Source organism: Crocodylus porosus, unplaced genomic scaffold, assembly GCF_001723895.1.
Source record: "Crocodylus porosus isolate Cpor-Errol unplaced genomic scaffold, CroPor_comp1, whole genome shotgun sequence".
In the NCBI taxonomy this organism is placed as follows: Eukaryota; Metazoa; Chordata; order Crocodylia; family Crocodylidae; genus Crocodylus; species Crocodylus porosus.
In genome coordinates this window covers 9,216,718-9,244,367 of record NW_017728907.1, presented here as the reverse complement: position 1 = coordinate 9,244,367, position 27,650 = coordinate 9,216,718, and the positions used below count along the sequence as shown (strand labels likewise).

At 40.3% G+C, this 27,650-nt stretch overlaps 1 protein-coding gene across 1 annotated transcript in view; it reads left to right on the top strand.

Moving 5' to 3' along the window:
- The window catches only part of CDC73 (cell division cycle 73), a 157,576-nt gene that overhangs the window by 40,173 nt on the left and 89,753 nt on the right, over positions 1 to 27,650 (top strand). The window contains exons 8-10 of the mRNA XM_019530705.1: positions 1,072 to 1,170; positions 2,452 to 2,530; positions 13,551 to 13,615. Coding sequence (XP_019386250.1) covers positions 1,072 to 1,170; positions 2,452 to 2,530; positions 13,551 to 13,615 — 243 coding nt within the window. The remainder of the gene's footprint in view (positions 1 to 1,071; positions 1,171 to 2,451; positions 2,531 to 13,550; positions 13,616 to 27,650) is intronic.

Here is a 27,650-nt window from a genome sequence, read left to right as displayed (position 1 = left end):
CTGAGTTCTTTGCAACAGAAAAAAATGCTCTATTTTTTTTCTGTAGTCAAAAAAGAGTGAAAACTAAGAGGTATCATTTTCAGAGGAGTGCCTCAAGTCATAAAAAGGTTAAGTACTACTGCTTTAAGGCCTTAGTGAGATGCTTTGAACATTTACTTTACCTTCTCACAAGGGCATTTTTAAATAATTCTTGTGTGGGGTTTTTTTTCTTTTTTGTCTATAATCTGTTTTGATACTTGCACACGAGCAAAGCTAAATGTATAATTAATCAACTGTACTGATTTCACAAACATCAACGAGAGAAGTGACATTATACTGCATAGGAAAAACTGGACAGCTATATTTATGAACAGTTTTTCATGTTTCTGTTTTTTGACTAAGCAAAACCATCCTTTATTAAGGGTATATATAAAATTCCTTTTATTAATGCAATCATTATGGAGAGTTCTCAGTAATGAAAGATGTCTATTATATACAGTTGTCATTAGCCTAATTTCAAGTGCGTCTCAAGCATCTTGAACGTTGGTGAAGTGTGCGGTATGTGTCTTATCCATTTTATATTTTGATTTTTTTTTTTCTATCTATATTTCTTTTCTAAACCTGAAATATGATCCTGGCAAAACTAGCTACAGGATGGAGCATAAAACTGCCCCACAGTGTATAGGAGATTGTGAATCTATAACATTTAATTTTAGAATTATTGGAATTGCATCTTTGACTAACCAGCTAGATTCAAAGCAATGTGAATGTAATGAAAATTATGTGTCTTTCTGCCCTGAAAACCACTATTTACTATCTATTTCATAGACTTCTCAGAGCTTATCACAACAGGAACAAGGTGACTTACTCACAATTAAGTATTAAAAGTAATTAACTAGGTCTGTTGTAAGAATGGTTTGAATTGGCTACACTTAAAGCTCCTATCTATATAAATACTCTCAAATTAGTCTTTCTCTTTTTACTTACTATATAGCACATGGCTTGACTTAACTGCCTTCTGGCTATATTTCTAGGGCTCCACGTGGTTTACCTTGTCAGTGGATTTCATAAACATCTAACTTTATTTTCCAGAACTTTGCCAAGAACATTTTTGCAATTCTTCAGTCAGTAAAAGCCAGAGAAGAAGGTCGTGCACCTGAACAAAGACCTGCGCCAAATACAGCACCAACAGTAAGACCAAGTCTTTATTTGAAAAGTGTCGTTTGTACATCCTTAGATAACATTGAATTATGAAAATAATGGCAGAAATTGTTCTGAAACTATTTTTGTTTGGCTCTCAAAACTTTTTTTAATACAAAACTTCTTAACTTTCCTTTGCTGTAAAATTTTATAGATTTGAGCAACTGACTTCTGTAGTTCAGTTTGTTCAATATGTACTTGCTACTTACAGATGAAAATTTTAGTCCAAACTACTGTATGTACTAAATATTTGGTAGTATTTTGCATCTACTTAGAAGTGTATTAGATGAGCCTATTTGCTGTTTCAAATGCAGTGCTTTACTAACTGTATTTTTGACAGATACGATAGCAAATGTTTAAGAGTCTGGAACATGACTCACAAGTAAGAGCAGTTTTGAACCAGCTCCCTTATTCCTATGTTAAATCAAGAAGACATTTACATTTTTATTGTTCATGTCTATCTAGGCATTAGAACAGAAATTGTTTTGAATCGTGATGTTTACCACTGAGCTTTATTAAACCTAATAAATATATTCTTGAACTTCAGTGGCAGTCTGCTATAAAAATCTGTTAATCTTACTTGGATTTATTTTTGATACCTCTGAATTGCATGCATACTAACTGGAGTTCTAGACTGAAATGGCAAGATTTAATGTTTGCCCCTCATTGTATTTCATAAATTGTGCACGAGGCTATTCAGATATACCATTTGGAATAATTGTAATTGTGTGGCTGACTCGCCCAGGAAAAAATGTATGAATTGATATTTAGTGTACCATTTGGTTTGCAGCTTTTTGCAGGTGCATTTTGATTATTCCCTTTTTCCTCCCAATTTGTTCCTGGTGTGTAGGTTTAGTAGCTCTTTAGTTTAATCTAGTTTGCAATGAATCTTCTCTGCATCTAGCTGAAGAAACAGCAATATATTGTAAGATTACAATTCACTCCTGAACTTCATGCTGTTTAAAAACTGGATTGATTTGGATTTTAACTAACATTGCTTGCTACTGCGTTATGTGTCTTGCTTCAGAAAGTTGTCAGACTTCTAAAGAGCATCTTTTTGCATGTTTTTTGAAATCTAACTGTCTCTAATTTTGTGATTAAATGTTAAAATGAAGTGTATTAAGTAAAGTTTCAAACTTTTATAGAAACTTAGCATTTGCCCAAAATTAAAAATCAGTTTACACGCGCCTTTTCCCAAGTGCAGAAATAAAAATGCATTAATTGACAAATACCTTTTTAAGTGTAGTAATTCTTTATTTAATTTTGTTTTAGGATCCCACTTTACGGAATAAGCAGCCTATTCCAGCTGCCTACAACAGATATGATCAGGAAAGATTCAAAGGAAAAGAAGGTAAGTTGGTTGTGTAATGTATTCTTTTTAACTGTCAGTAATTTCACTTTGCAGTTTTTGAGTACTTTTGTTGCATTGGGTGGGGGGTGGGCAGCTGTTGTACTATGAGAAACTGTATTAAGTGATCTTATGTCTCAACATTTAAGCCAGTGATTCTTAACTAAGGTGCTGCGGTACGAAGGTGGAACTGCCCAGCATGTCTCCTGTAAAGATAGTTTGGGAGTGGCTATAGCTGAAATACATGCTCTTGTTGCAGCCCTTTCCAGCCTGATCACTCACACTTCTCTCACTAGCAGACATGCGTCAGGCAGGTGGAACTGTCCTCAGGGGTGCAACAGTCTTGCCCAGAGCATGAAACTTATTAGTTATGTTATTGCTTTTGCCTGCTTTAAATTTATCAGATAATTCTAATACAGGCAGGAGCTGGTAGCAACACCCTAGTTGGGGACCCCAAGGTAGGCAGAGTGGTGGCACCTCTGGTTCAGAACCAAATTCCAGAAAAAACTTTGCAGGGATGCACTGACTCTCAAAAGGTTTCAGAACCACTTCCTTAAGCAAAGCAAATGCCGCCACCCCTCTCCCCACTTCCCCCCGCCCCCAACCGCAAAAAAATGAAAAACCAACCAAGCCAACACATTGCACTAATTTATTTAATTTCAAGGCAGGAAGGCCAACCCTTTATGTATTATGCAAGTGGTTTAGATATGCAGCATAATTTCCTTTATATTAAAAAAGACATGATTAACTTGAATTAAAAAAAAATCTTTGTTGACGTCCTTTAAATTGAGCATACTGTAAGGGTGCAAAATCCCTTAAACAGGGGAGGAGCACTTAGTGTTTCTATTAATTGGGAGAGCACTTCGTGCAGTCTTGTCCTTTTTCACCCTCTCCCTTTTCTACACATTCTTGCCACTTGTCCACAAGCTCTTGGGGAGCCTCAACAAAGCAGTGGAGCTATAAGCAAGTTGATATGAAATGCAGAAAGTTAAACTCATCTTCAGTTACAGTAATTTTAGAGATTACATATACTGGAAGATGACACTTTCCAATATGTTGGTATCCCTTTAATTTTTCAAGAAACTGTCTGTCTGGATTCCACAGAAAATTGAGGCAAGAATATTGCCCCTATCCTGCAGCCCCTATCCCTATGTAAGATTACTCGCAGATTACTTTCTTTGTTCTTACTCTATGTTAAAACATAAATTTATTTTTATAGAACTAAATTGATCTAGATTTATCTTCCAGACTTTTTGCTTTTTTTATGCTTTAAATGAAAACATAGGCATGAATTAATGCCATGTTCCCATTGTTTTGAACATCATAAGAAACTTGCAGAGGCTAAGGCAAATTTAATAACTTGCAGTGACTCTTTCAGTTGAAGAAGCTGTGAAATGAGGCTTTTTTCTCCAGGTGTTAAAACATACTTGCTGCCAAAAGCCAGTTTAACTTCAGAATTCAACATATGTTTCACTTAAAGATTTGATGTTATGAACTTGCTATATAGCTTTGATAATTGGTATTTCAGCTATAGTTTTGGCAGTTGGAATAATGCCTGTGCTCCATCCTGTACCATAGCTAGAGCTTATGACTGGTTACTTCAGTTTTGTTTTGAAATGACTTTGTATTTTTTTTTCTTTACAAAGATATTGGGAAGAAGAGAGTGGTGATAATTGATGTTTGCAATTCATCTTTTATTAGTGAGAAGTGAAAAATAAGGTGTAGCAATAAGGGATTTTTATGCCAACAGAATTAATTCAATTTAGTTTTTTCAATCTTTCTTACTTTGGGGATCTGATCTTTACATGCCCACAAAGACGATGTGTATATATAGTTTTGATTTTGCATAGTTTTGCTTTTTCAAATAAGTTTCTGCAGGTGAATACATTCCACAAACACGTTCTCTGTGTGTGCTTGCAAACATCAGTTTGAATCTCATTTTGCTCTCTAGTCTATATCCTGCTGGCTTTTGTGTGCTTTCATTTCAGTCTCATGGTTCCTGTTTACTTTTTTCATCAAGGAGATGATAAATAGAAAACTCAAACAGGTTATTCACAAGCTCTAGAGTTATGAAAACTGTAAATAACTCAGAATAGTATCATATTTGGTTTGGAGGATTGGAAGAATGTGTGCACAACCCACCCTCCCTCCAGGATCTTAGTACTGAACTGCTTCTTCGGAGCAACAGGAAAGAGAATTTCCTGTTAATTTCAGTTTAGTTAGTCAAAACTTGAATCTTCGGGAGTAAAGTAATTTTTGCTTGTTAATTTTGATATGCGTGATACTGTGTGTTGGAAATACCTGTGTTAAGTATCTTTGTATTGTGATACTCAAGTATCATAGTTCTTATCCTAATTTAAATACGTTAGTGAGGTTAGTGAGGTTGAATGATGTTTCATAATTGGTAGGGTTGGAAGGAACCTGAGCAGATTGTTGAGTCCGACCCCCTGCCCTGGGCAGGAAAGAATGCTGGGGTCAAATGACCCCAGCAAGGTGTTCGTCTAGTCTCCTTTTGAAGACCCCCAGGTTAGGAGTGAGCACCACTTTCCTTGGAAGTTGGTTCCAATTCCTAGCTGTCCTGACTGTAAAGTAATGCCTCCTGATATCTAGCCTGAATCTATTCTCCATCAACTTATGACTATTATTCCTTGCTACTCCCAGTAGTGCTCGGGGGAACAGGGACTCTCCCATTGCCTGCTGGTCTCCCTTGGCCAGTTTATAGATGGCCACCAGATCTCCTCTCAGTCTTCTCTTGTGGAGACTGAACAGGTTTAGGTCCCATAGTCTCTCCTAGTAGGGCCTGCCCTGCTGCCCCCTGATCATGCGAGTGGCCCTCCTCTGGACTCTCTTGGTGCTGTCCACATCCTTCCTGAAGTGCGACGCCCAGAACTGGACACAGTACTCCAACTACAGCCTGACCAATGTCATGTAGAGGGGGAGGATCACCTCCTTGGACCTGGTCATGATCCATCTATGGATGCATGACAAGGTGCGGTAAGCCTTCCTGACTGCGTCCCCACATTGACAGCCCACGTTCATCTTGGAGTCTGTAATGATTCCAAGAACCTTTTCTGCCTCTGTGCTGACGAGAAGGGAGTTCCCCAGCCTGTAGGTATACTGCTGGTTCTTTCTCCCTAGGTGCAGTACCCTGCACTTGTCGATATTGAATCCCAACTTATTCTCATCCACCCACCCCTGTAACCTGTCCATATCCAGTTGCAGCCTGTCCCTCCCTTCTAGCATGTCCACTTCTCCCCACATCTTAGTGTCATCTGCGAACTTGAACAAAGTGTTTTTCACCCCCTCGTCCAAGTTGCTGATGAAGATATTAAACAAGCGGGCCCGAGGACCAAGTCCTGGGGAACCCTACTGCCCCTATCCCTCCAGGTCAAAAATGACCCCTCCACCATCACTCTAGGTGGGCCCTCCAGCCAATTGGCAACCCATCTGACTATGTAGGCATTGACATTACAATCTCTTAATTTTTTTTTTAACAAGAATGGGGTGAGAGACGGTGTCGAAGGCCTTCCTAAAGTCTAGAAAGACTACGTCCACTGCGACACCTACATCCAAGGATTTTGTGACCTGGTCATAGAAGGCCACCAGGTTGGTTTTATGGGACCTGCTTCTAATTAACCCATGTTGGTGCCCCTAAGCATACACTCGCCTGCTTGCGCTTCACAGATTTGCCCGTGCATAATTTTCTCAAAGAGCTTTCCCAGGACCGAGGTAAGACTAACAGGCCTATAATTTCCTGGGTCTTCTTTCCTCCCTTTTTTGAAAAGTTACGTTTCACAGCTAGAACCTCATCTCTTCATGTAACATTTTCCATTTTAATGTCCTTTATTTCTGGATAATAAATTGGACTATTTCATTAAAGAACTTGTGCTGTGCACATCTCTTATGTAGATGAACATGTTTATCAGGCTACCACGTAGGTAGGTAGATAGGCATGTGTCTGTTTTGCAAGACTGGATTTGTGCTAAATGAGGCATCAGCTCATTGAATATCTGCAAGCGTGGCTGTAGAGTCCAGTTCTTGAATGACTGTCTGCTTTGGATCTAAAAAGCTTTAGATTTTGCCCCATCAGTTGATTGTTTCCAATATTCTGTCATGGAAAGTAGATTATGCTAGGGAATTTTGATGGGCAGCCAGTCTTTTTTTCCCCTCAATTTTGAAGAACCCTTTTCTGCTGATAAAGGCGAAGGCCTTGGTCAGGTCAGTGAAGGTGATTTATAAAGGGGCCTTCTGTGTTCCCTACATTTTTTTTTTTTTTCTTGGATTTTTTGGAGTGAGATCGTATCTATGGTGGATGTACTAGCTCTGAAGCTTTGCTGTGACACTAAACAGTCAGCAAGGATCTAGTCTACTGAGCACTACCCAAGCGATGATCTTTTTGACGATGCTTAATAGCGAAATGCTACCGTTAGTTGTTAGTCACTGCAGTCTACTTTTATTCCTGTTCAGAGTGACAAAACTGATATTTCGGCTATCTTTGTGGCACTGGCACTACTGTCCAGCAGTGAATAAGAGGCTCATATAGATGGGGAAGTAGTACAGGTTTTCTGCGCTTGATGACTTTGAGTTTGGGCTTAAATCTGATGATTCGCAATGAAAATGATTCACAATGAAAATATTAGTATTGTTAGTTGTGATAGGCATTAAATTCTGACACTTCATGAAGAGGCTTAGTATTTGAGGCAAAAATTTCTCTTCGTTTCTAACTTGGATGCCCCCTCAAAAAACCTATGCAGCACAACATAAGTTGGAAGTAGTGGAGCCAGGTTCATGTGGCTCTAGGAGTTGGTTAATGGTGAGTTTGTGGCAAAGCAGGGTAATGTGTTAGGTGCTACCCTTGCCCTTATCCACAGAGTGGTCAAGGCCCTTATCCCTATGACATTTCCAGCAAAAGGCTCTTGTTTTCGGGGAAAAAAAAATTCCGTACAAAATGTTTTGTCTGTTCATAGGCTGCTTTGACAAAAATGTTAGGTGGGGAGGTTTAATGCTGTTCATAAAATAAGAGATGTAAAACACTACATAAGCGAATGGATAACTTGTATCTAACCTGCAAAGCTGATAAATCCAATGAATGAACTTCACAGTAGGACTTTTTGTTGTGGTCTTCATGCAATACCATTCTGTCTAGAGAGAGACCTTGTGGTTAGAAGAACTGGGGTTCGCTCTAGGACCCTTAGGCAGCCTCCCTTTTGATCAGATAAGTACATTAAGACATGGCAGGTGAGTGAGAAGGGGCAAGCCCCCTAGAGCTTGAACAGGGCAAGGGTTGTGTGGCACTAGGGGGTGCTGAGGCCACTCCTGGAATGTGAACTCTGTTGCACCCTGCTCCTTGCACTCCCTGGGTTGACCTGGAGGAGTCGGAGTAGTGGAAAGGCCTGACTTACCCCTCCCACCTCTGTGTCAGTTGAGCTGGAAGCCAGCAGGGCTGGGAGCTGGGCTTGCGGACAGGCCCTGCACACCAGATTTCTGGTCCCTTCAGCTTTTAAATTGTCATTCCCATCACTCGGCTGAGAAGCAGAAAGTCGAGTGGAAGCTGAAGGGGCTGGGAGCCAGGCTTGGCAAGCTGTCACCAAGCCTGGCTCCTGGCTTCTCTGGCTTTAAAATTGCTGCCCGTGCTCTTTAGCTGAGTGATGGGGGGACACCAGAGGAAGCCAGTGCAGCTGAGATTTGGGCGTGCATGACTTCCAGCTTTGCTGGCTTTTCAGTGTCAGCCTTTAAGGGGGGACTGCAAGGGGAAGCAAGCAGGAAACAGTAGTGCTCCCTTCACTCAGCTCCCTGTACTTGGAGCTCAGCAGAGGCAGCAATATGATAAAGGACCTGCTGCCTTTTCAAACTGGGAACTCTGGTGTGAGGAGCAGCTGGGACTGTTCCTCACCTTCCTTTCTGTAATTGAGATGGGAGGGACTAGCTGCACACCTGCACCTTCTCCAGATCAGTGATCCCGAACATAAGCGCTCCGTTTTGTTTTGTTGTTCCGTAGGTGTTTTTTTAACCCCTGGATATATAGGGGTCAGAAAACCACATGGGGGGGGCGGGAAATGGAGCCAGCGCATGCATGGACAGCGCGCCCTTGCAGCGCAGAGAACACCAGACTGGAAATGTGTTTGCGGTGCCACATACGGCAACTGCACTTATCTGGATGTGCCCTGTGGTAGCAAATAACGGACACTGTTACCAGACTTGAAACATGATAAAAGAAATATATTAAATGAAGGTTTGAATTTGTTGTATACTGCTCACTCATGTAGTGATATGGCTGGTACCCAACAATATTTTTTTTTTTGAGTTGCCTTGAGTCTGTGGTCCTCCAGCAGCAAATGGCAGATTATATGGCAGAAGGTTCAGGATGATCAAATTTAGTGACTTGCATGTTAGTCTTCTGAAATGCTTTTTTCATTTCTCCAACTAGGACAGTAAGTTACTGAATCTTCCAAACAATTGTGGCAGTTAGGAATGCACAAATTTCTCTTGTGTTACTTGCTAAAAGTATCAAATATGGCAAATCTGTAATGTCAATGTAGCATTTGGTTTTAAATCTGTCTCAATAACAGTAATCTGAGCTTCTTGGAAAAAACTTATGTTTTATTTAGTTAAAACTAGCTACTGCTTGTTTCATGGTAAGATACTTTTTTGGGGTCAAATTGTGATTGTGATAGTTGTTATATTCTAATGGCTGAAAGCTGTCTGCCTCGTAAGTACATTTTGTATTCAAAGATGCACCCACAAACTACAGTTAAGTGAAGGGAGTAAATCACAGATGCATGCAACAATGATTACACCCTGTATATATCTTAATAAAGAAATAGGCAGCATGACTAAAATTCATCATATCTTTTTATTTCTGGTATGACATGCAGACAAATTTGGCATGACATTTAATACACAAAGCCTCTCTTTTTTGCCTCATGGTATCTCACATCTAAGCAAAGGAGAGTACTATTTTCTCCTGGAGCTAATAAAAATAAAAAAGGAAGCGTAGTGTTGTCAAGAGTGGCAGTTTACAAAATAAAGCTAAGATTAGTACCAACTCTTGGTGAAAAATGGAAAGTAAATTTGGTTATTGGCTGTTGTAGCTGGGCATGTTGGGAGTGATACTTTGTCCACAGTGCTAAAGAGAACCTTGAGTTGGGGTTGGAAACTCCTGAAGTAGAAACCCTAAAGAAATCTTGGGTTGAACTTTATGTAGTGAATTTTATTAAAACAGATTGGAGGTAGGAGGCAAGGTTTGGCTGTACATAGTTACTATAGGGAGGGTACTTTTGTGTAGGGCTAGATTTTCTCTCTGTACAAAGGTGGAGTACTAAACATGCTAGGAATTATAATACAGAGTTTTGCAAAGTGATAGAGGGAGAGAGATCCCCAGTGGGGAGCTAGAAAGCTAAATAACTGTCCAGTTACTTTGTGACTTCTGCCAAAGTCCATGGACTATAACTGGGTCTGTTCTCTATGATTCTGGCAAGAAAGACTCCTAGACCTGAAAAAAAATTAAATTGGGAGAGAAGAATTGGTTATATTAAATACATTAGTACAGCATTTATTTTTACACCCTCCTGTTGCACAATATCAGTAGCAAATTGAAACTCTGGATTAGATACCTCTTTTTAATTTTATTTCCATGTTAATCTTTTTTTAAATTTTCTTTAACCTAATATTCTAGGAATAATGCTTTTAATGCCATTAGACAATGTTGTTAGTTACTGATTTAGGGAAGTTCAAAATAGATTACTGATTGTTCATTTATTTATTTATTTATATTTTTTTTAAGTGCTGAAACTTAACAGCTTGAAGGAGTTAAGTTTCCCCCCTCACCCAGAAGGTGCTCGGATGCTCGTGCTGTGAAAGCAAGCCTGATGTCTCAAATTGAGCACCCAAAATTAGTAGTCAGTTTTGAAAATGTTTTGTTTTAACATGTTAGTTAGTGATGGGTGAGTTTCCTTGGTCTCTCATGCAGTGAGTATTAGATCAGGTTGGGCAAAATGCAGCCCGTGGGCCAGATGCGGCCCACCAGGCCATTCTATCTGGCCCGTTGGGCCCCTAAAAAAATTAGAAAATTAATATTGATCTCCCCCAACTGCCTGTCATGTGGCCGTCAATGGCTTACCACAACTCAGTAAGTGGTCCTTACTTACTGAAATAGTTGTCCTCCCCTGTATTAAATCATCATGATGATCTTGTGTGGCTTCCAAATCCTAGCCCTAAAAACTCATGTTGGCAGACTTGAATATTAGAAGAACGGAATTTATGGTTATTCCCACCTTGTTAGAGATCTTATGATAATTTCTCCAGAACGATTAAAGTGTGTGGGTGTTTAAGTTGAAACAGGCAACAAAAGCAGCCACTCCAGTCTCTCCTCATTGGAGCCTTCTTGCTCTTTCATCAGAAGATCTTGCAACACTAGAAGGTTTCCCAGTATTATATTAAAAGTACTACATCAATATGGATGAACAAATTTTTGCAGATTAATAGTCTGTGTTTCCAGTATTATTCAGGGAAATTTTAAGAATTAGTTATGGCAGTCTTACCTAAGAAGTCCTTAGCTTATGTCTCCTTGTTTCTATTTATGTATATTTCAGTGGGTTGGTTTAATATGGGAGTCAGATTGCTAGTATCCTTGTTAACATAAGCAATTTAAAGCTTGTAGATGTAAGATAACAGGTTAAAACAGTTTAACATTGTAAAATTTGTAAAGTAGACTGCTGGGGTGCAGCCAAGTTTCTTTGTCTTAAAATGGATTGTTGTTTGTATGGTGGTATCAGTTTGCTTGCCTATCTGGCTTTCCTTATGTTCTTTGTGCCAAATAGGACAGGCTTTATTATTGAAATATTTTAGACAGTAACTGTAGTAATACATCCGAGGCTCTTTTAGATGTTAAATGCTATTCCTTAAGAAGAACAAATCTATTATACCCAGTGTTAGCTAAGCTACAGACCTGTAGTACAGTCGGTACTTGGATTTCTTTTGCCTCCCCCCCTCCCCCAAGGCATTTTTACTCCAGCTATGTGTAGAAGAAAAAAATAAATCTTTCTATATGCTTTTTAAATTTCAACTCTTGTGCCAGTTTAGGGTATTTTTACAAGATGCTCATGTAACAATGTATTTTAGACATTTTATCTAAATTATGTTACACTGACCTTTTGGTCTGCTTTGTCTGAGAAGCAGCTCCCAAATTTCCACCTTTTTTTTTTTTAAATGATCTCTGCACATGTGAATAGTGCAGGACTAGTAACCTTGAAGATTTGTATGCATTTGTTCTGTCCAGTGTTTAAATGTAGTCGATAACAAAGCGTTCATCTTCCTTGCCTCTCTGGAAGTGAGAAGTTGAGCATTGTATCTTTGAGACATGGCTACCAAGGTGTCCAAATTCTAAAAAACAGTGAAAGTATCAGAGTAAATACTATTTTTAATTCCTGCTTGTATTGACAAGGGAGATTTAGGCTTAGTCATCTGATACCATCTTTTCTTGCCTTTCATATGTTTCCTCTTATCTAAATGTTTTCCCATGAAAACTTTTAATTAAGTAGCTTTTTTTTTTTAAGTGATTGTTTATAAATCAAGATGGAAGTCTAAACAAAATCCTATAGCAATAAAAATGAATGTAGTGAATAGTAGAGAATTAATATGCAAATTGCTGCCACATTTTGACTGGCAGAAATACAGAGCCTATAATCTCTTCTTTTCCTGTTTAGTGTGGGTGTGCTGTGTGACAGTTCACATCTGTTTTGGCACTGGATAATTATTAAATTAATATTTTTCTCATGGTGCTTCATTTAGTGAACTCGGATCAACTCTAAAGGGAACTTTAAGCCAAACTGAGTATTAATTGCCAATTGTATGGTGATCATTGAAGGATTGCATATGTGCATGGTAATAGGATACAGGTTTTATAAACAAATAATTACATTATTATATTAAATTTATTAGGTATCACCTTAATGTAACGTGGCTTAGAAACTTCTGTATGACGCTTCCCCCTACACACATTTTTTAGTGATTATGTTAATAGAGGAATACTAACTTTTTGAGTGAACTTTGTCATCGGTTACTTCATTACCATAGTCACTCTTAAGATTGCCACATCGTTTCCAGGGAGCTCACAGAACTTATTCACTTATCATGAATGTGCACATACGCTAATTAGTGTTTTATTCAAATAAATGCCTGTCTATTTTATGGCACTTTCTGGCTTATGGTGATCTTAGTAAAAGATTTAAAAAGTCACTTTCATAAACCTTCTATTATGTAGAAGCTTGCTCATGAGACTATATTAGTAGTAATGCATTTGCGTACATTATTGGATCTGCTACATTTAGAGCATTTAAAAAGGACTACTTTAAAGGGTAACATGCTGTAGTGAACATTCTTTTGTTTGTTTTATTATAAAATCCCAATCTGAGTCTTCATTAAGCTTTATTTTGAATACTTCTATACTCATTGAATTGTAAACCTAATACATAAACTGGTTTGACCTAAATCAGGTGAGTGTGATACTACATCCAACAGGTTTGTCTTCAACTGGTTTTGGTCAATTTGAAAGTGGTTTATGTACACTGAATTTATGTTCTGTTACAGGTTTAAACTAGTTTCTCATCGCTTTAAACTGGTTTATGTGTAACTTCTGTCCCTAACCAAAACGGCCAAAATGAGTTGAAGCTGAGCCTGTATGCATGTAGTATCAGACTAAATTAATTTGGGTTAAAATGGTTATTGAACTTCTGTTCCAGATCCCTTCCAGATTCAATCAAACTCAGTTCTCTGGCATCCCGGGGTGCTTTGCACCTCTCCTGCAAACCCCACCTTGCAGAATGTGTGGGCTAGGCTTGGCCCAAGCTGTCTGCTCCAACTGTGCAGGGAGGCATACTCTAAGGCCCCCAGGCTTCTGACCTGGGCCACTGCAGGCATGTGGCTGCATTTCTGGAATCAAAAAGAGAATGTCTGTTTACTTTGTAAAGCATTGTACCAATGCTTACTTATGGAATGGTTTAATGAGACTTTTTTCCCTTTACAGAGACGGAAGGATTCAAAATTGACACTATGGGCACCTACCATGGAATGACTTTGAAGTCTGTAACTGTAAGTTTAAATAATTTCTGAAACTTTTTATGCTGAAATTATATTTGTAATTAATTTCCCCCCCTTTTTTGGCATAGCCTCCCAAAAAAGGTGGTCTTATTTAAAAGTTGGTGGCTGTAAAAGCTGAAAACAAATTTGGTTTCAGGGGATTGCCTCAGTTGTTGTTTTTTCTATAAATTGAAAAGGGTTTTTTTTTTTTTAAATCTGTTGATACTCTGAATAAAAGATAAATGGGGTTGGCAGAATTCAATTTCTATTTTTTAAAATAATTTCCATGGATAATAACTGTTTATTTTTAAGTATGCATTTTGATTTTTATTGGTTTAAATTTTCAGGGTTGTGCAAAATTAAGGGTTTGGGGGGAGCAGACAATTTATTAATGACAGTATGCTGTTAACAGCTGCCCATAGCTCCCTCATCCACTTTGTCACTTCCTGTTCCTTTGTTCCCAGGCCCATGGGGTTTCTGCAAGTTGCAGTCTAAGCTATAGTCAGCATGGTTCTGCTTTGCCCTGTGGTCACACACTCCATCACTTTTCTTATATCCCCTTTTATATATACATGTTGATTATTAACGATAGAAATATATTTTATCAGTCTGAGAGTGTGAGATGAATTCATTTATCAACTTTTCCCAGTTTTAAAAATGGAATCCTGCCAAGCCTAAAGTAAACTCCTTGCCCTAAGTAAAGTCTATCAATTGTATTGATAGAGGTGTGTTGGCAAATCTCCTAATGGAGAAGCAGCTTACCCTGTTCAGACTTTTTTTTACTAGTAAAATACTTCTGCCAGTTCTGTGAATGAAATAAACAAGCGTTTTTAGGAGTATAGTTTATCAGTTATAGCTATCTGCTTTCAGGCTCTTACTGGTGTAGGTATGCTTACTAGAGTTGCAACAATATTTCACACTCCTAAATGATAGAGCTATGTGGAGCATTAGAGCCTTATAACACGGCTATCCTTTCTGCTTTGATTGGGTTTAGGCTCGGTCTGCACTACATTGTGTGTAGTATGGCAGAATACCTTTGTTCTGCCAGCCTACCAGTATCGGCTCTGTGAGCAACTGAAGGCTTTGGATCATAGGGGACCTGACAGAAAGTGTATGTAGATGTGCCCCTGCTTCCTTCTAGTAGTCATGGCCTTCTTATCATCTGTAAATCCCAAGGTGCACTGTGTGTTCAGCCAGCACAACTGTTTTAGTGAAGGGTGGAGGGTACTCTCTTGGTGTTTGTCTTCCAAGAAAACTTCTGCCTGGCTTGAGACTTGTAGTGCAGAAAGGCCCTTGGTTGGTGACAAATTCATCAGTGGTCTCTAAAGTAGTTGTTGAGAATTTCTTCATTCAACCTGGTGTGATTGACCATTTTATTTCAAATGATGTCAGGGTTCTTTTGTAGGGATTTTCCTGTATGCAGATGAGACCCTCAGAGAATTTATCCCATGTTTTCTTTAATTTGTCTGCTTTATGGGAGTAAGTAAAGTCTCTCAACTATGGTTTTGAATTGCGTGGAAGTTGGACATGCTACAGAACTAATGTTGAGGCCTCGTTAAGACTTTTGCCATCTGTATACCTAAATAAGCCTGATGAATAGTACTAAACATTCTCTTAAACTTGTGTACTTGCTTATGGTTTGCCCTCCTATAAGACGAACATAAAACGAGACCTAGTATGTAAATGCTTCAGCCAGTCAGCGGTAACCTGTTTTCATGTTGTCCGCTAAGAAAAAAATGACGCTTAATGTTTGTTTTGTTTTCATTTTCATCTTTCAATCATAAGATTTTGTCACCCAGATAATTTTTGTCATCTTAATTTTAATTAATGAATATGTTGGTGCCACACATCTGCATTTCTAGATGAGTTCAGAATCCCATTGGTATGAAAGGTAAAATGACTGCTTGCATCAGAGGCTTGGTTTTTAGTGGTACTGGTTAATGCTCTTTCCAGGGGTAATGGCATTTTTGGGCTCAATTTGTATATTTTTATTACATAATATCACTTTCAAATTATTGTTGCGATTTGTCAACTAGGTTGTCTGCAAGTTGTTCTGTGGAAAAAACATTGAGAGTTTCTTTGAACAAGAACATTTTTTATTTTCTTGCAGTTAGCTAAAATGTGCTCAATTAAAATTTAGTATGACAGAATTCTGGATTAAAAAAAAATTAAAAAAAAATTATTTTAATTGCCCCTCCCAAAGTCAAGGTAGAAACGCAGCTTTAATTATGTGGACTGAAATCTTATATGCATTCGTCAATTCTTCTTATTTCCAGGTTTAATTTAAACTGAGCTGCCTCTGTTCTACATATTCTTCCACAGAGGAGGTGGGGAAAGGGCTTTAGATAACTTCATTTTGGGTGGGAGGGGGAGAGGGGGATGGACAGAGAGACAGGAAGTTCACAACTTGGTCTTTCCATAATATGATCTTGATCTAATTGAAACAGTTGTGTGCTTTAAAAAGTGCTGTAGGATTGCACATATGATTTTACATTGTGTCATGAGAAGCAATAAAATCCCATCTGCCATTTCTGGCACTGTTCCATCCAGGAAAAATTGAGCATTGGTCTCAGAGCTTTATTTTCTACAAAGAATGTCAGACCTCTTGTTTAAAAAATGCTCAGCCTATTTGAAAGCTGTGGTAGAAAATTAGCTTTGCATTTTGGAATGAAAGAATAGATATGTGAATGTGCAACTTGTATGGGATAGCCATGTTACTATAGAGGCATCTAACCAAATTTCAATTAATTGAAATGAAGCAAGTATTTTATAAGATGTATAAAGCTGCTTTATAAGATATACGAAGCGGTCCCAAACCCCCATCTGTAGCAGTAAGGCTCTAGTACCTGTTTTCTGGATTTATTCATTTTGTGTTTTCATTCTTTTTGTTTCCTTGTTCCTCTTCTGTCTTCTCTCTCACTGTTTTGTTTTTTTTTTTTGTTTTTTTTTTGGTCACTGACTTTTATTGGAGGAAATTTAAAACTTTAGGCTGCCTATAGACATTCTGGTTTGTGTTCTAATTAAAACGTGTCAGAACAGATGCAATTAATTGAGTTGGCTCCATGTTCCAATTAAAAGTCTCCAGCATGGCCTCACCCTCGCAACTGTTTTTATTAAAATGGCCTCTCTGCACCCCTGAGTACATGTACAGGCACACTTACAGAGTTAGTCAAGTAAAACATATCTGCAGACTTAAAAAGAAACTAATACGTTAGTTTGTCCCATGGAGTTAAACTGAAAAATTCTAAATTATGCACTTGGTCACTCTTCACTACTGGGTAAAATGCTGCAATCCGATGATAATCATAGGAATATGAAAAATAGAACCACATTTTTATAATCTGTTTAATTAATTCTGCGTATTATGTCAAAATGAGACTTCGCCAGTCTTGTAAAATGGTGTTAATGCTTTCCTATCTAATGCAATTACTACTGCAGGATAAAGGAATGAGGTTACTTACTTTTCTGTCACATCTTGCATTTTACTCTTCTGGTTTCACATGCTTCATGATCCTCAGTTTGGAAGAGATTACTCATTACCCCAGTTTGTTTGACATTATCGACAATGCAGTCAACCCTTGATTTATTGGGAGTAAGTTGTTGACTTTTGCCCCCTTCCCATACCTTTGCTTCTCTATGCATCATGTGTCCAGTATGTGAAACCATGAACGATTTCATTTTTTTTTTTTAAAGTAATTCTCCAGCTTCTTTATTCTGTGGACTACAGCTATGTGATACCAGCTTTCTCTTTTCAGTCCCCACAGTCATTAGTTCCAAACAAATTTTTATCTTGCGGACAACTGAAGAATTTCTGTACTGTTGTTGTTAGCAGGCCACAGCATGAAACTCACCTATCTGGAAGTCACTCAGTCTCTTGCCTGAAATTCAACTAAAAAATAACCTTTTCTATGTAATTGGTAATAAGTTTACATATCTTCTCCAAGGTTTTACAGATGTTACTGTCTCTGAAAGTTTCTTCACATCTCCTACCTATCCTCATCTTCTTACTGCCACTGCTTTTGTTTCGATTTATGAGAAACTTACAAGTCTGTCATGTGCAAGTATCTTGAAACTGGAGAAATTGCTTTGATTATGACTTTTTTTCTCTCTCTCTGAAGTTTGAGTTCTGGATACTGTTCTATGAGAAAACAGAGCTGCTGCATTTTTTTATTTGCTGTCTTTTCATCAATGATGAAGCAGACTCTCTTAACATTCAGAATTTGTGACAGAACAGATGGTGAATGGTAGGATTTTTGAAGTAATGTCAGGTAAAATATCTTGTGCTGCTGGCAGTTCTTCCTTGCAGCAGGCCTTTTGCTTAATTGGCATACATAGTTTCTTCAAAAGAAAAGACTTGTTTAATGAATTTTTACTGCTAAGTAATAAAGTTCATTATTTCTGATGATGGAGTTGCTTACAGTAGCAGACTTTCCTCCGTTCTGATCCTCCACTAACTATCAGATATCTGAGTTTTCCTAGTTTGTTGTGGTTATAGAGCTAGTAATTTGGTGACAATAGCTTTACCCTGTTTTGTTACCTAGCTTTTTGTATTGCAGATTGGACAACCTGCTGCTTAGACACGTACAAGTCTACTTACAGATTCACTTAAAACTAGAGCTGCATGTAGAGCAGCAAAATTAAATTCTTTTAACTAAAGAGGGATGATCACTCAGGTAAATCAAATAAGAGCTTCATCATTGGGGAGCACAGTCATATTAATAATCATATGATATATATTAATAGTATGCTTACAGTGTGGAGCTGTGTTTAATGTGTTTTTCAGCTGAAATGCTGAAGAGTTCCTGTGTGTTTAACTGTACTCTTAAGGTTTTCAAAAGTACCCATATAAAATGGACACAGTCAAAATGTTTTCTTTTGCTTTTTGCTTGGTCTTCTTAAAAGGAAGGATGTTCAGCTGAAAGTGAAGCCAGTGCCCTCTAGCGGAGATAAAATTGTTTGACCTTTCCATTGTATTTACATAATGAAATTGAATTCTGGAGTAATACTCCTGCTGTAACCAGAAAACATGAAACACTTAGTTCTTGCCACAGCGTGTTGTGGTTGTAAAGGTCAGAACAAACAAGCTGTCTACAGACTTGCAATGGAATATTGGAGTAATGAGAAGTTGCTTGTGACTTGCATATAAAATAAAATTGGCTTTTATAGATTGGTTAGTGAGGGTATATACTTTTTCTCTTGGTGGAGGCATGCTGTTTTAACTATGTGTATATGTAATTAACATTCTAGTTCCTCATAATAGTGACTTTTTTTAAAGACTGCATGACCTTAGTTTTCACCTATGCCTAGCTTCTACTTAACTAGTTCCCCACTTCCTCACCACCCCCATGCTTTCACAGTTTCATAGTTGGTAGGGTTGGAAGGGACCTGAGCAGATCATCAAGTCCAACCCCCTGCCACTGGCAGGAAAGGATGCTGCGGTCAAACGGCCCCAGCTAGGTGGCTGTCTAGCTTTCTTTTGAAGACCCCTAGGATAGGGGCGAGCACCACTTCCCTTGGAAGTTGGCTCCAGCTTCTAGCTACCATGATTGTGAAGTAATGCCTCCTGATATCCGACCTGAATCTACTTGCTGTCAACTTATGACTGTTGTTCCTTGTTACTCCTGGTAGTGCTTGGGGGAACAGGGACTCTCCCATTGCCTGCTGGTTTCCCTTGGCAAGCTTATAGGAAGCCAACAGATCCCCTCTCAGCCTTCCTTTCTGGAGACTGAGCAGGTTCAGGTCTCGTAGCCTCTCCTCATAGGGCCTACCCTGCTGCCCCCGATCATGCGTGTGGCCCTCCTCTGGACCCTCTCACTACTGTCCACATCCCTCCTGAAGAGCGGTGCCCAGAACTGGAAGCAGTACTCCAACTGCGGCCTGACCAGTGTCGTATAGAAGGGGAGGATCACCTCCTTGGACCTGCTTGAGATGCATCTATGGATGCTTGACAAGTTGCGGTTAGCCTTCTTGACCGCATCCCCACACTGCCGGCCCGTGTTCATCTTGGAATCAATAGTGACTTCAAGATCCTTTTCTGCCTCAGAGCTGCAAGAAGGGAGTTCCCCAACCTGTAGGTATGCTGCTGGTTCTTCCTTCCCAGGTGCAGCACCTTGCACTTGTCCATATTGAAACCCATCCTGTTCTCATCTGCCCACCTCTGTAACGTGTCCACATCTAGTTGTAGCCTGTCCCTCTCTTCTCACATGCTCACTTCTGCCCACATCTTAGTGTCATCTGCGAACTTGAACAAGGTGCTTTCCACCCCCTCATCCAAGTCCCTGATGAAGATATTGAATGGTACGGACCTGAGGACTGAGCCCTGGGGAATCCCACTGTCCCATCCTTCCAGGTTGAAAATGACCCATCCACCACCACTCTCTGGGTGTGGCCCTCCAGCCAGTTGATGACCTGACTGTATAGGCGTTGACACCACAGTCTCCTAATTCTTTAATGAGGATGGGGTGAGAGACAGTGTCGAAGGCCTTCCTAAAGTTCAGAAAGCCTATGTCCACCACGACACCTGCGTCCAAGGCTTTTGTGACCTGATTGTAGAAGGCCGCCAGATTGGTCTGACAGGACCTGCCTCTAATGAATCCGAGTTGGTTGCCCCTAAGCATAATTTCCCCAGCTGGTCCCTCGCAGTTATGCTCTTGAATAATTTTCTCAAAGAGCTTCCCCAGGACTGAGGTAAGACTTACGGGCCTATAGTTTCCAGGGTCCTTTTTGCTCCCTTTTTTGAAAATGTGGACCACATTGGCCCTTTTCCAGTCTTCTTGCACCTTTCCAGAGCACCACAAGTGCTTGTAAAGCTGTGCCGGGGTCCTGCAGTGACCTCTGCCAATTCCCTCAGCACTCTGGGGGGGAGATCGTCAGGACCTGCTGACTTGAATGTGTCTAGTCCCACCAGAAGTTCCCTGACTAGGTCTTCACTGACCCTGGGTCTGGCTGCACCTCCCCATAGTCCATCCCTTTCACAGGTGTATTTGGCGTGCTGTAAAATCACTCTACCCATTACAAGATATTCTAAGGCTGGTGCAAAATACTCATCCTTTTCTAGCACAGTGTGCCCGCTAGTTGGAGTGGCAAGTGTCCACACTGGATCTCTTCAGTAATATATTAAGTTGCAGCACATGGCTTCTCTAAAGACATTTAGATCTGCATATTGGTTTCTCTAACAGATTTCATAGGTTCTTCTCTTTGCCTTTCTCAGTCGTAAATTCTAGGAAACTATTTTTAACCATTCTGGTTTCTTTTAGAAATTGCAGCCCTCAGAGCTCAGAGGCTCCCTTCATTTTTTTTCTTTTTTTTTTTTTTTTTTTCTCCTGTTGCTGGTGTTGGAAGTTGTTACTCGTAGTCATGTGCAGCTAGAACAAGTATTATCAATTCCTTTCTCTAGTAAAGGTCTGTTCACAGGCTGGTAACCACTGCTGAGAGACTTATATTTGTCTACATGGTGACATAAAAAAACCCAACTTAGGCAAACCATCTGGTTGTAAGGAAACCAGCTAGGTTTTAGTCGGATTGGTGTGTAATAATCAGATGGATATAATTTTACATGCCCTACATTTCTAAGAAGGCATGTTTTTAAAGCTTCTAAACTCCTTGCTGAAATGATGTTCCTAGTGTCTGGTTTGCTAGATTAAAATATTTGGTGTAGATTATTTCCAGACTTGTTTATATGTTAATAGTTCTTAACAAGTGGTAATAATTTGTTTGGTTTTATGTTAATGACTTGAGTTACTGCAAAGAGCAATTTTGGTGTGCAGCTGATAATGTCATTTGTTGAACTAAGTGACACTTTTGTACATGCTAGATACTCTATCTAAAGGCATTGTTGTATCAGTTGAACAGTAAAAGTAAATTTTAAGGAACGGAGATTTAAGTAACGTAAGATTCAAGTAAGTACTGGAACAACTTGTTAATGTGTCCCTCTCAGGTTTTTGTGCATTTAGTGTGTTGAATTTAGATTCTATAAAGTTGATGAAAGTGTTGACTTCAGATTTAATAAGTAAAGTGTTGGCATGTCCAGTCAAGAGAAGATGCTTCTAGGTTCTGCGAGGCAGCTAAAGTGGAAGTAGGGTAATGTAGAGTCCAAAACTCCAGCAGACACTGGTTTATGTGGACAACTTCAGATAAATGATGTGCTTCTGCATAAGTAAATCAATTAGATGCTAGTCTGTTAATTTACAGAATTGCTCTGAGGAATTAAGAGAATAAAATGTAACTTAATAATAGAGGCAATTCTAAATGGATGTCTAAGTTGAGTTATCTCCACCAGGTGGGTTTTAGAAATATTGTGCTATAGAAATGAAAGTATTTGTAATTTAATTTCCACTGGATTTGTGGTTTGAAAAATCTGCAAATTAAGTTGGAAGTGTAGGACTTCCAGGCGCATTCCCCAGAAGAGACCACCCAGCATGACGTGGCTGCTCATGCTGTTCCTGCCTGTCAAAAAGGCAAGCTGCTGCACTCTCCAGCAGTGCAAAAGCAGTTAGTTGTGTCAATGTTTTCAACCTCTCTTCTGCAAAACAAACAGTTCTTTAAAAAGTATAATAACATGATACATTTTGTAAAAGAGAATGGATTGTTATAACTAGTATCTCTAGGACAACTCATGTCTTTTTTCATTGTTCTTTGTTTTAAAACTAGTTATGCCCTCTACAAATTCTTCAGCATACCAGGGAATTGACTTTAGTTCAGGCATTTGCTGCTTGAGGGTACTTTACCCAGTTTTAGGGAGGTTGGGGGGGAGACCATGAAACTTCTCTTGTACTAATCTTACATTTTTGAAGAGGTACAAGCAAGTATATTACAGCACACTCTTCAGTTCTAAAGTGTTCTGTTTTTCCCACTTGTAAAAGAACAGTCATTTAGAGACCAAATAGCACATGGCTTACACAGGATTCTTATTTTGTAAAATTAAAAGGCAGACACTGAATGAGTGAGCCATTAAACAATAGGTGCTTTTCTGTCGGCTGCAATTTGTGTGCAATCTATCCATAACAAAACTGGTTTTTATTCTGTATACAATACAATTTCTCTCTCTTTCTCTCTGGGGTGAGCAGCATTCTATGAATTCTCTTGAGTGTACATCATGATAACTTGTTCTGAAACTCTGGCAGTTTTCTTTCTGGGATAACTAAAGTTTAGTCATTGAAATGGAGGAGGGGCGGGGGGGGAATGCAAAGAGGGAGTTAATTAAATCATTGACATAATAGAAGGATACTTAGTGTTGTATAGTCAGCTATATCATTCCCAAAGCAGCTTTTGGATAGGTTTCATTAAATATAACCTCATGAAAATATTTTTCATTGTTTGAACATCTTTTCATATCACTATGTGCGATGGTAATTAACTTCAAAGGAGGAAGGTAAAAAGACTGAGTTCTCTCAGTACAGTTATTCAATTGGAAAGTAACACTTAGTTCCCAGCTCAGATCAGAATAGCCTTGTCCTAGTCATAGAAAGATGCCTCCAAAATTTAGTCTGAATAGATCAGTTAGATATAGAGTAGGAGGGTGTAGAATACGGCAATGCATGTTCTGGTTGGGGGGCATGCATCGCCCGCAGGGTCCACAGCTCATCCCTGCAGAGGTTGTCGGCAGTCAGGGCTCATTGCTGGTAAAGCCCTCCGCAGAGCAGCACCGTCTGCCTTAGACTCGGTGCCACCTGTGCCACTTGTCACAAGGTTGGCCCGGCTCAGTGTGGTGCCGTGCACCTTCAGTCAGCCCCGGGTCACTTGAGCTGTCACCTGGGGCCCTTGGATTGTGCGTTGCACCAGGCTGGGTCCCACCTCCACAGACCACATGCACCGTCAGATTGGTTCTATGGAGGCAGGACCCAGCTCAGCGCAATGCACGGTCCCTGCGAGTGTTGTTGGCACCTGGGTGACGCCCCAATGGCATGGCCCTGTGCCAAGCGGCACAAGTGGTGCACCATGCCACAGGGGTCTTTGCCAGCAGCGGGCCCTGAGTGCTGACAGCTGCTGCTGCTGTAGGCTGGATCTGTAGGCCTTGTGGGGGGGGATGTTGGCCTTGTGGGGGGGGGGTGCTGTGCCCTTTGGGGGGGCAGGGGACTTGGGAGGGGTGAGCAGCCTCCCCCCACACTATCCCCCCACAATCTATCCAGCCCCCTCCTGCAAACCGCACATCTCCCCATCACACACCCAGCATGCCCAGCTGCCAGACAGGATGAGACCTGATGACAAGAACTGTGACTTCTGGGGCAGTTGTCCCCACATCCTAGTTAGTAAAGGGGTCAGGGGAAGCTCTAATTGTTCTATGATAAGAAAACCGAAAGCAAACATCAAAACATTTAGATATTCAGAATTTTATTTTATTATGATGATAGACACTAGTAGACTTCCAGATTGCTTTAGGATTGTAAATATATCAGTAAAACATTGCCCAATTGGTTGTTCGCATTCACACTCTCTTGCTCTTGTGCATGCTCTCTCTCTCTCGTGTGTGTGTGTGTATAGTGGTCTTTTGTGGAAGAACATGGATTTGGGGGGAATTTTAAAGAGTAAATTTGGGATTTTTTTAATCAGATAATTTGCAGTTTATAAATGGGGAACATTAGGATTCCTGCTAGTGAGGCAAGTGGCAGGACTCAGACAGAGGAACCTGCTCAGGGCTGGCACCTGGGACCCAGCTGGAGGTGGCTTACCTCCTAGCCGCTTGGCAGCAGGTCATAGCTAGGCATCAGCCCCACTGCCAGACTGCTGCAGTTGGGTAGAGGGTGCAGGAAACTCTTGGTTAGGACTGCTACAGTGGTCCAGGTGGCACAAGTGTCCCCAGATACCAATTGGCTGGGCCCTAGGACATAAGAGCAAGCAGGCCTGAGCTGCTTACCAGGGCAGCTTTGTATACTGCTGGGGACAGCACAGGTGCTGGCCCCAGGCTTTAGCTCCCACTGGCTGCAGATCTGAGAGGAGTGGGGCAGGGTCACTTTGCCCCGAGTGGCACAACTTACCCCATACCAAAGTGCATGTCCAGACATGTGTGCTGAAGCAAAAATCCCAGACGCAAATTTGTACTGCTCTTACTTGAGCTGCTGCAAGAGCACATGCCTGCATGTGTGGATGTGCCCTTGGTGTTTCTTTAAGAAACTAGATCTTAACTTGGAAAAGGCATGATTTATGGCGCTTCTAGGGGAGTTGTGAACTTCTAGTGCTGTGGAGGAACTGTCAGGCATTTTCTCTAACATTAGAGAAGATCTTGTGTAATGGTAACGAACTTCCTGGACTCCACAAGAGAAGGCTGAGAAGGGATCTGGTGGCTGTCTACAAACTGGCCAAGGGGGGATCAGCAGGCTATGTGAGTTCCTGCTGGGAGTAACAAGGAATAATGGCCATAAATTGACTGAGAGTAGATTCAGGCTAGATATCAGGAAGTACTACTTCACAGTCAGAGCGACTAGGGTCTGGAACCAACTTCCAAGGGAAGTGGTGCTCACTTCTACCCTGGGGGTCTTCCAAAGGAAGCTAGATAATCACCTAGCTGGGGCCGTTTGACCCTAGCATTCTTTCCTGCCCATGGCAGGGGGTCGGACTTGATGATCTGCTCAGGTCCCTTCCGATCCTACCAACTATGAAACTATGAGTGATTGTTATAGAAAAATGAGTTGCCTACTTAAATGTTTTGTTTTCTCTCTCTGTATAATTGTTGAATATTTTCTGAGTAAAATGTGTTGTGTAACATATGCCTTTTATATTTTCCCCCCTTTGGTGGTTTAATCTGTTGCTTTTTAAATAAATGTACATATGTATGCACAACAGTTAATCTGATTGTTGTGTATAGGACATCTGCTGGGAGGGGAAAACCAGCAGTGTACAAGCAGTCCTGCAAATTCCTGGAGTGTGCTGGGGATACCTTTTTGATACAAATGGCAGAGAAGCCAACTAAGGGGGAAACTCTTCTTGACTTGCTGCTCACAAACAGAAAAGGATTGGTTGAGAATGTAAAGGTGGAAGGTAATGAAGGTAACTTGGGTGACAGTGACCATTAAATGAAAAGAGTTCAAGACTAAGAGGAGGAAGGTAGGAGGGCAGTAGAATAGGGACACTGGGCTTCAGAAAAGCAGACTTTAACAAACTTGGGGAACTGGTGGACAAGTCTGAGGGGAAAGAAGACTGGGCAAGCTGGCTGTACTTTAAGAAGACCCTCTTAAGGATACAGATGAAAGTATTCCCAAGAAGACTGAAGTGGATCTGGAGATCAGCCTGGCTAGACAGCAGTCTCTTCAAGGAGTTGAACCTTGCAAAGGAATCCTATAAAAAGTGGAAACTTGGCCATAGTACTGGGGGAGAGATTAAGAGCATTGCATGGGCATGCAGGGAGAAAATTAGGAAGTCCAAGGCGGCTTGAAATGCAGCTGGCAAGGGACGAAAAAGTCAATAAAAAGGGATTCTACAAGTATTTGAAAAGTAAAAGAAGACCAGAGAAACCATAGGTCCCTTATAGAATGCAGAAGGTAGAGAACGGTAAAATATTTAATGCCTCAATAGGGGCAGCTACCAGATGAGAAGCACAGATGGCAGTGAAGGTGGGAAAGGAATAAAAAATTCCTAGGTTAGGGATTACTTAAAGAAGCTAGGTGATTTCTTGTTGACAAGGCCAGATGAGCTGCACGCTAGGGGTATTGAAGGAATTGGCTTGGGTAATTTTGGAGCCATTGGTTATTGCCCTTGATCTTGTAAAGGTCAGGTGAGGTCCTGAATGATTGAAATAGGGCAAATACAGTGCCCATTTGTAAGAAAGGTAGGGAAGGAGGAGTATCTGGAGAAATACAGACTATTCAGCCTGACCTCAATACCTAGAAAGATCATGGAGCAGGTCCTCAAGAAATTGGTTGCAAAGCATGGACAACAAGGTGATTGGGAGAAGCCAGCATCAAGCCTGACCATGTTGGTTTCCTTCTGTGATAAGACGACAAGCTCTCTGGATGAGGGGGAGAGCAGTGGATGTGATATACCTTGACTTTAGCAAGGCTTTTGACACAGTCTCCAGCAACATTCTCATTAACAAGCTAAGGGAATACAGACTAGATGAAAGTACTATATGGATTCATAACTGGTTTAATTGTGACACTCTGAGTAGTCATCAGCAGCTCAGTTTAGTTGGGAGTATATAACAACTGGCATTCTCCATGTGTCTGACCTGCATCTGGTGGTGTTCAACATCTTCATCAATGATTTGGAAGATGGGGTTGAGTGTACAGTTAACAAATTTTCATATGACACAGTGTTGGGTGGAATTGCAGATACTCCTGAGAACGGGAGTGGGTAATGAGCTAAGTAGACTGGATAACTGGTCCACCATCAATGAGGTGAAATTGCACTTGTCCTTGTTGAAAGTTGTACACTTGAGACGAAATAACCACATGCATAAATACAGACTGGAGAATAACTGGCTAGGCTGCCGTGCTGCAGAGGGGGACCTGGGGGTTACAGCGGGCCATGAGCTGAATATGACCCAACACTGTACCCTTGCTAAAAAAAAAGAACCAACAGCATATGAGGTTGTATTGACAGGAATGTCACTTGTAAATCAAAGGAAGCGATTCTTTTCCTGGAGTACTGTGTCCAGGTTTGGGACCCATACTTCAAGAAGGAAGTAGGTGATTGAAAAAAGCCTAGTGCAAAGCAAAAATAATTATTAGGGGCCTTGGAGGTAGGATTTGAGAAGAAAGTCTGAAAGAACTAGGTTATTTAGTCTGGAGAAGAGATGAAGAGGGGTGGGGATTTGATAAGATTCAAATACCTGAGGGGCTGTTACAGAGATGGAGGTGGGAGCAGAGGCCTCAAGCTTCAGCCAGGGAAATTTAGGTGGGAAATTGAGGGATGGGGACTGTGGAAATGGTTAAGTATTAGAATGGGCTGCCTAGAGACATTGTGAAATCTCCATACTTAGAAGTTTTCAGGAAGAGATCAGACAGACATTTGGCTGGGATGGTTTAAGTCAGGGATGATCCTGCCTTGAGTAGAGGCCTGACTAGATGACTTTGAGGCCCCTTACAGCCTTACTTTCTTGTGATCCTATGTATTG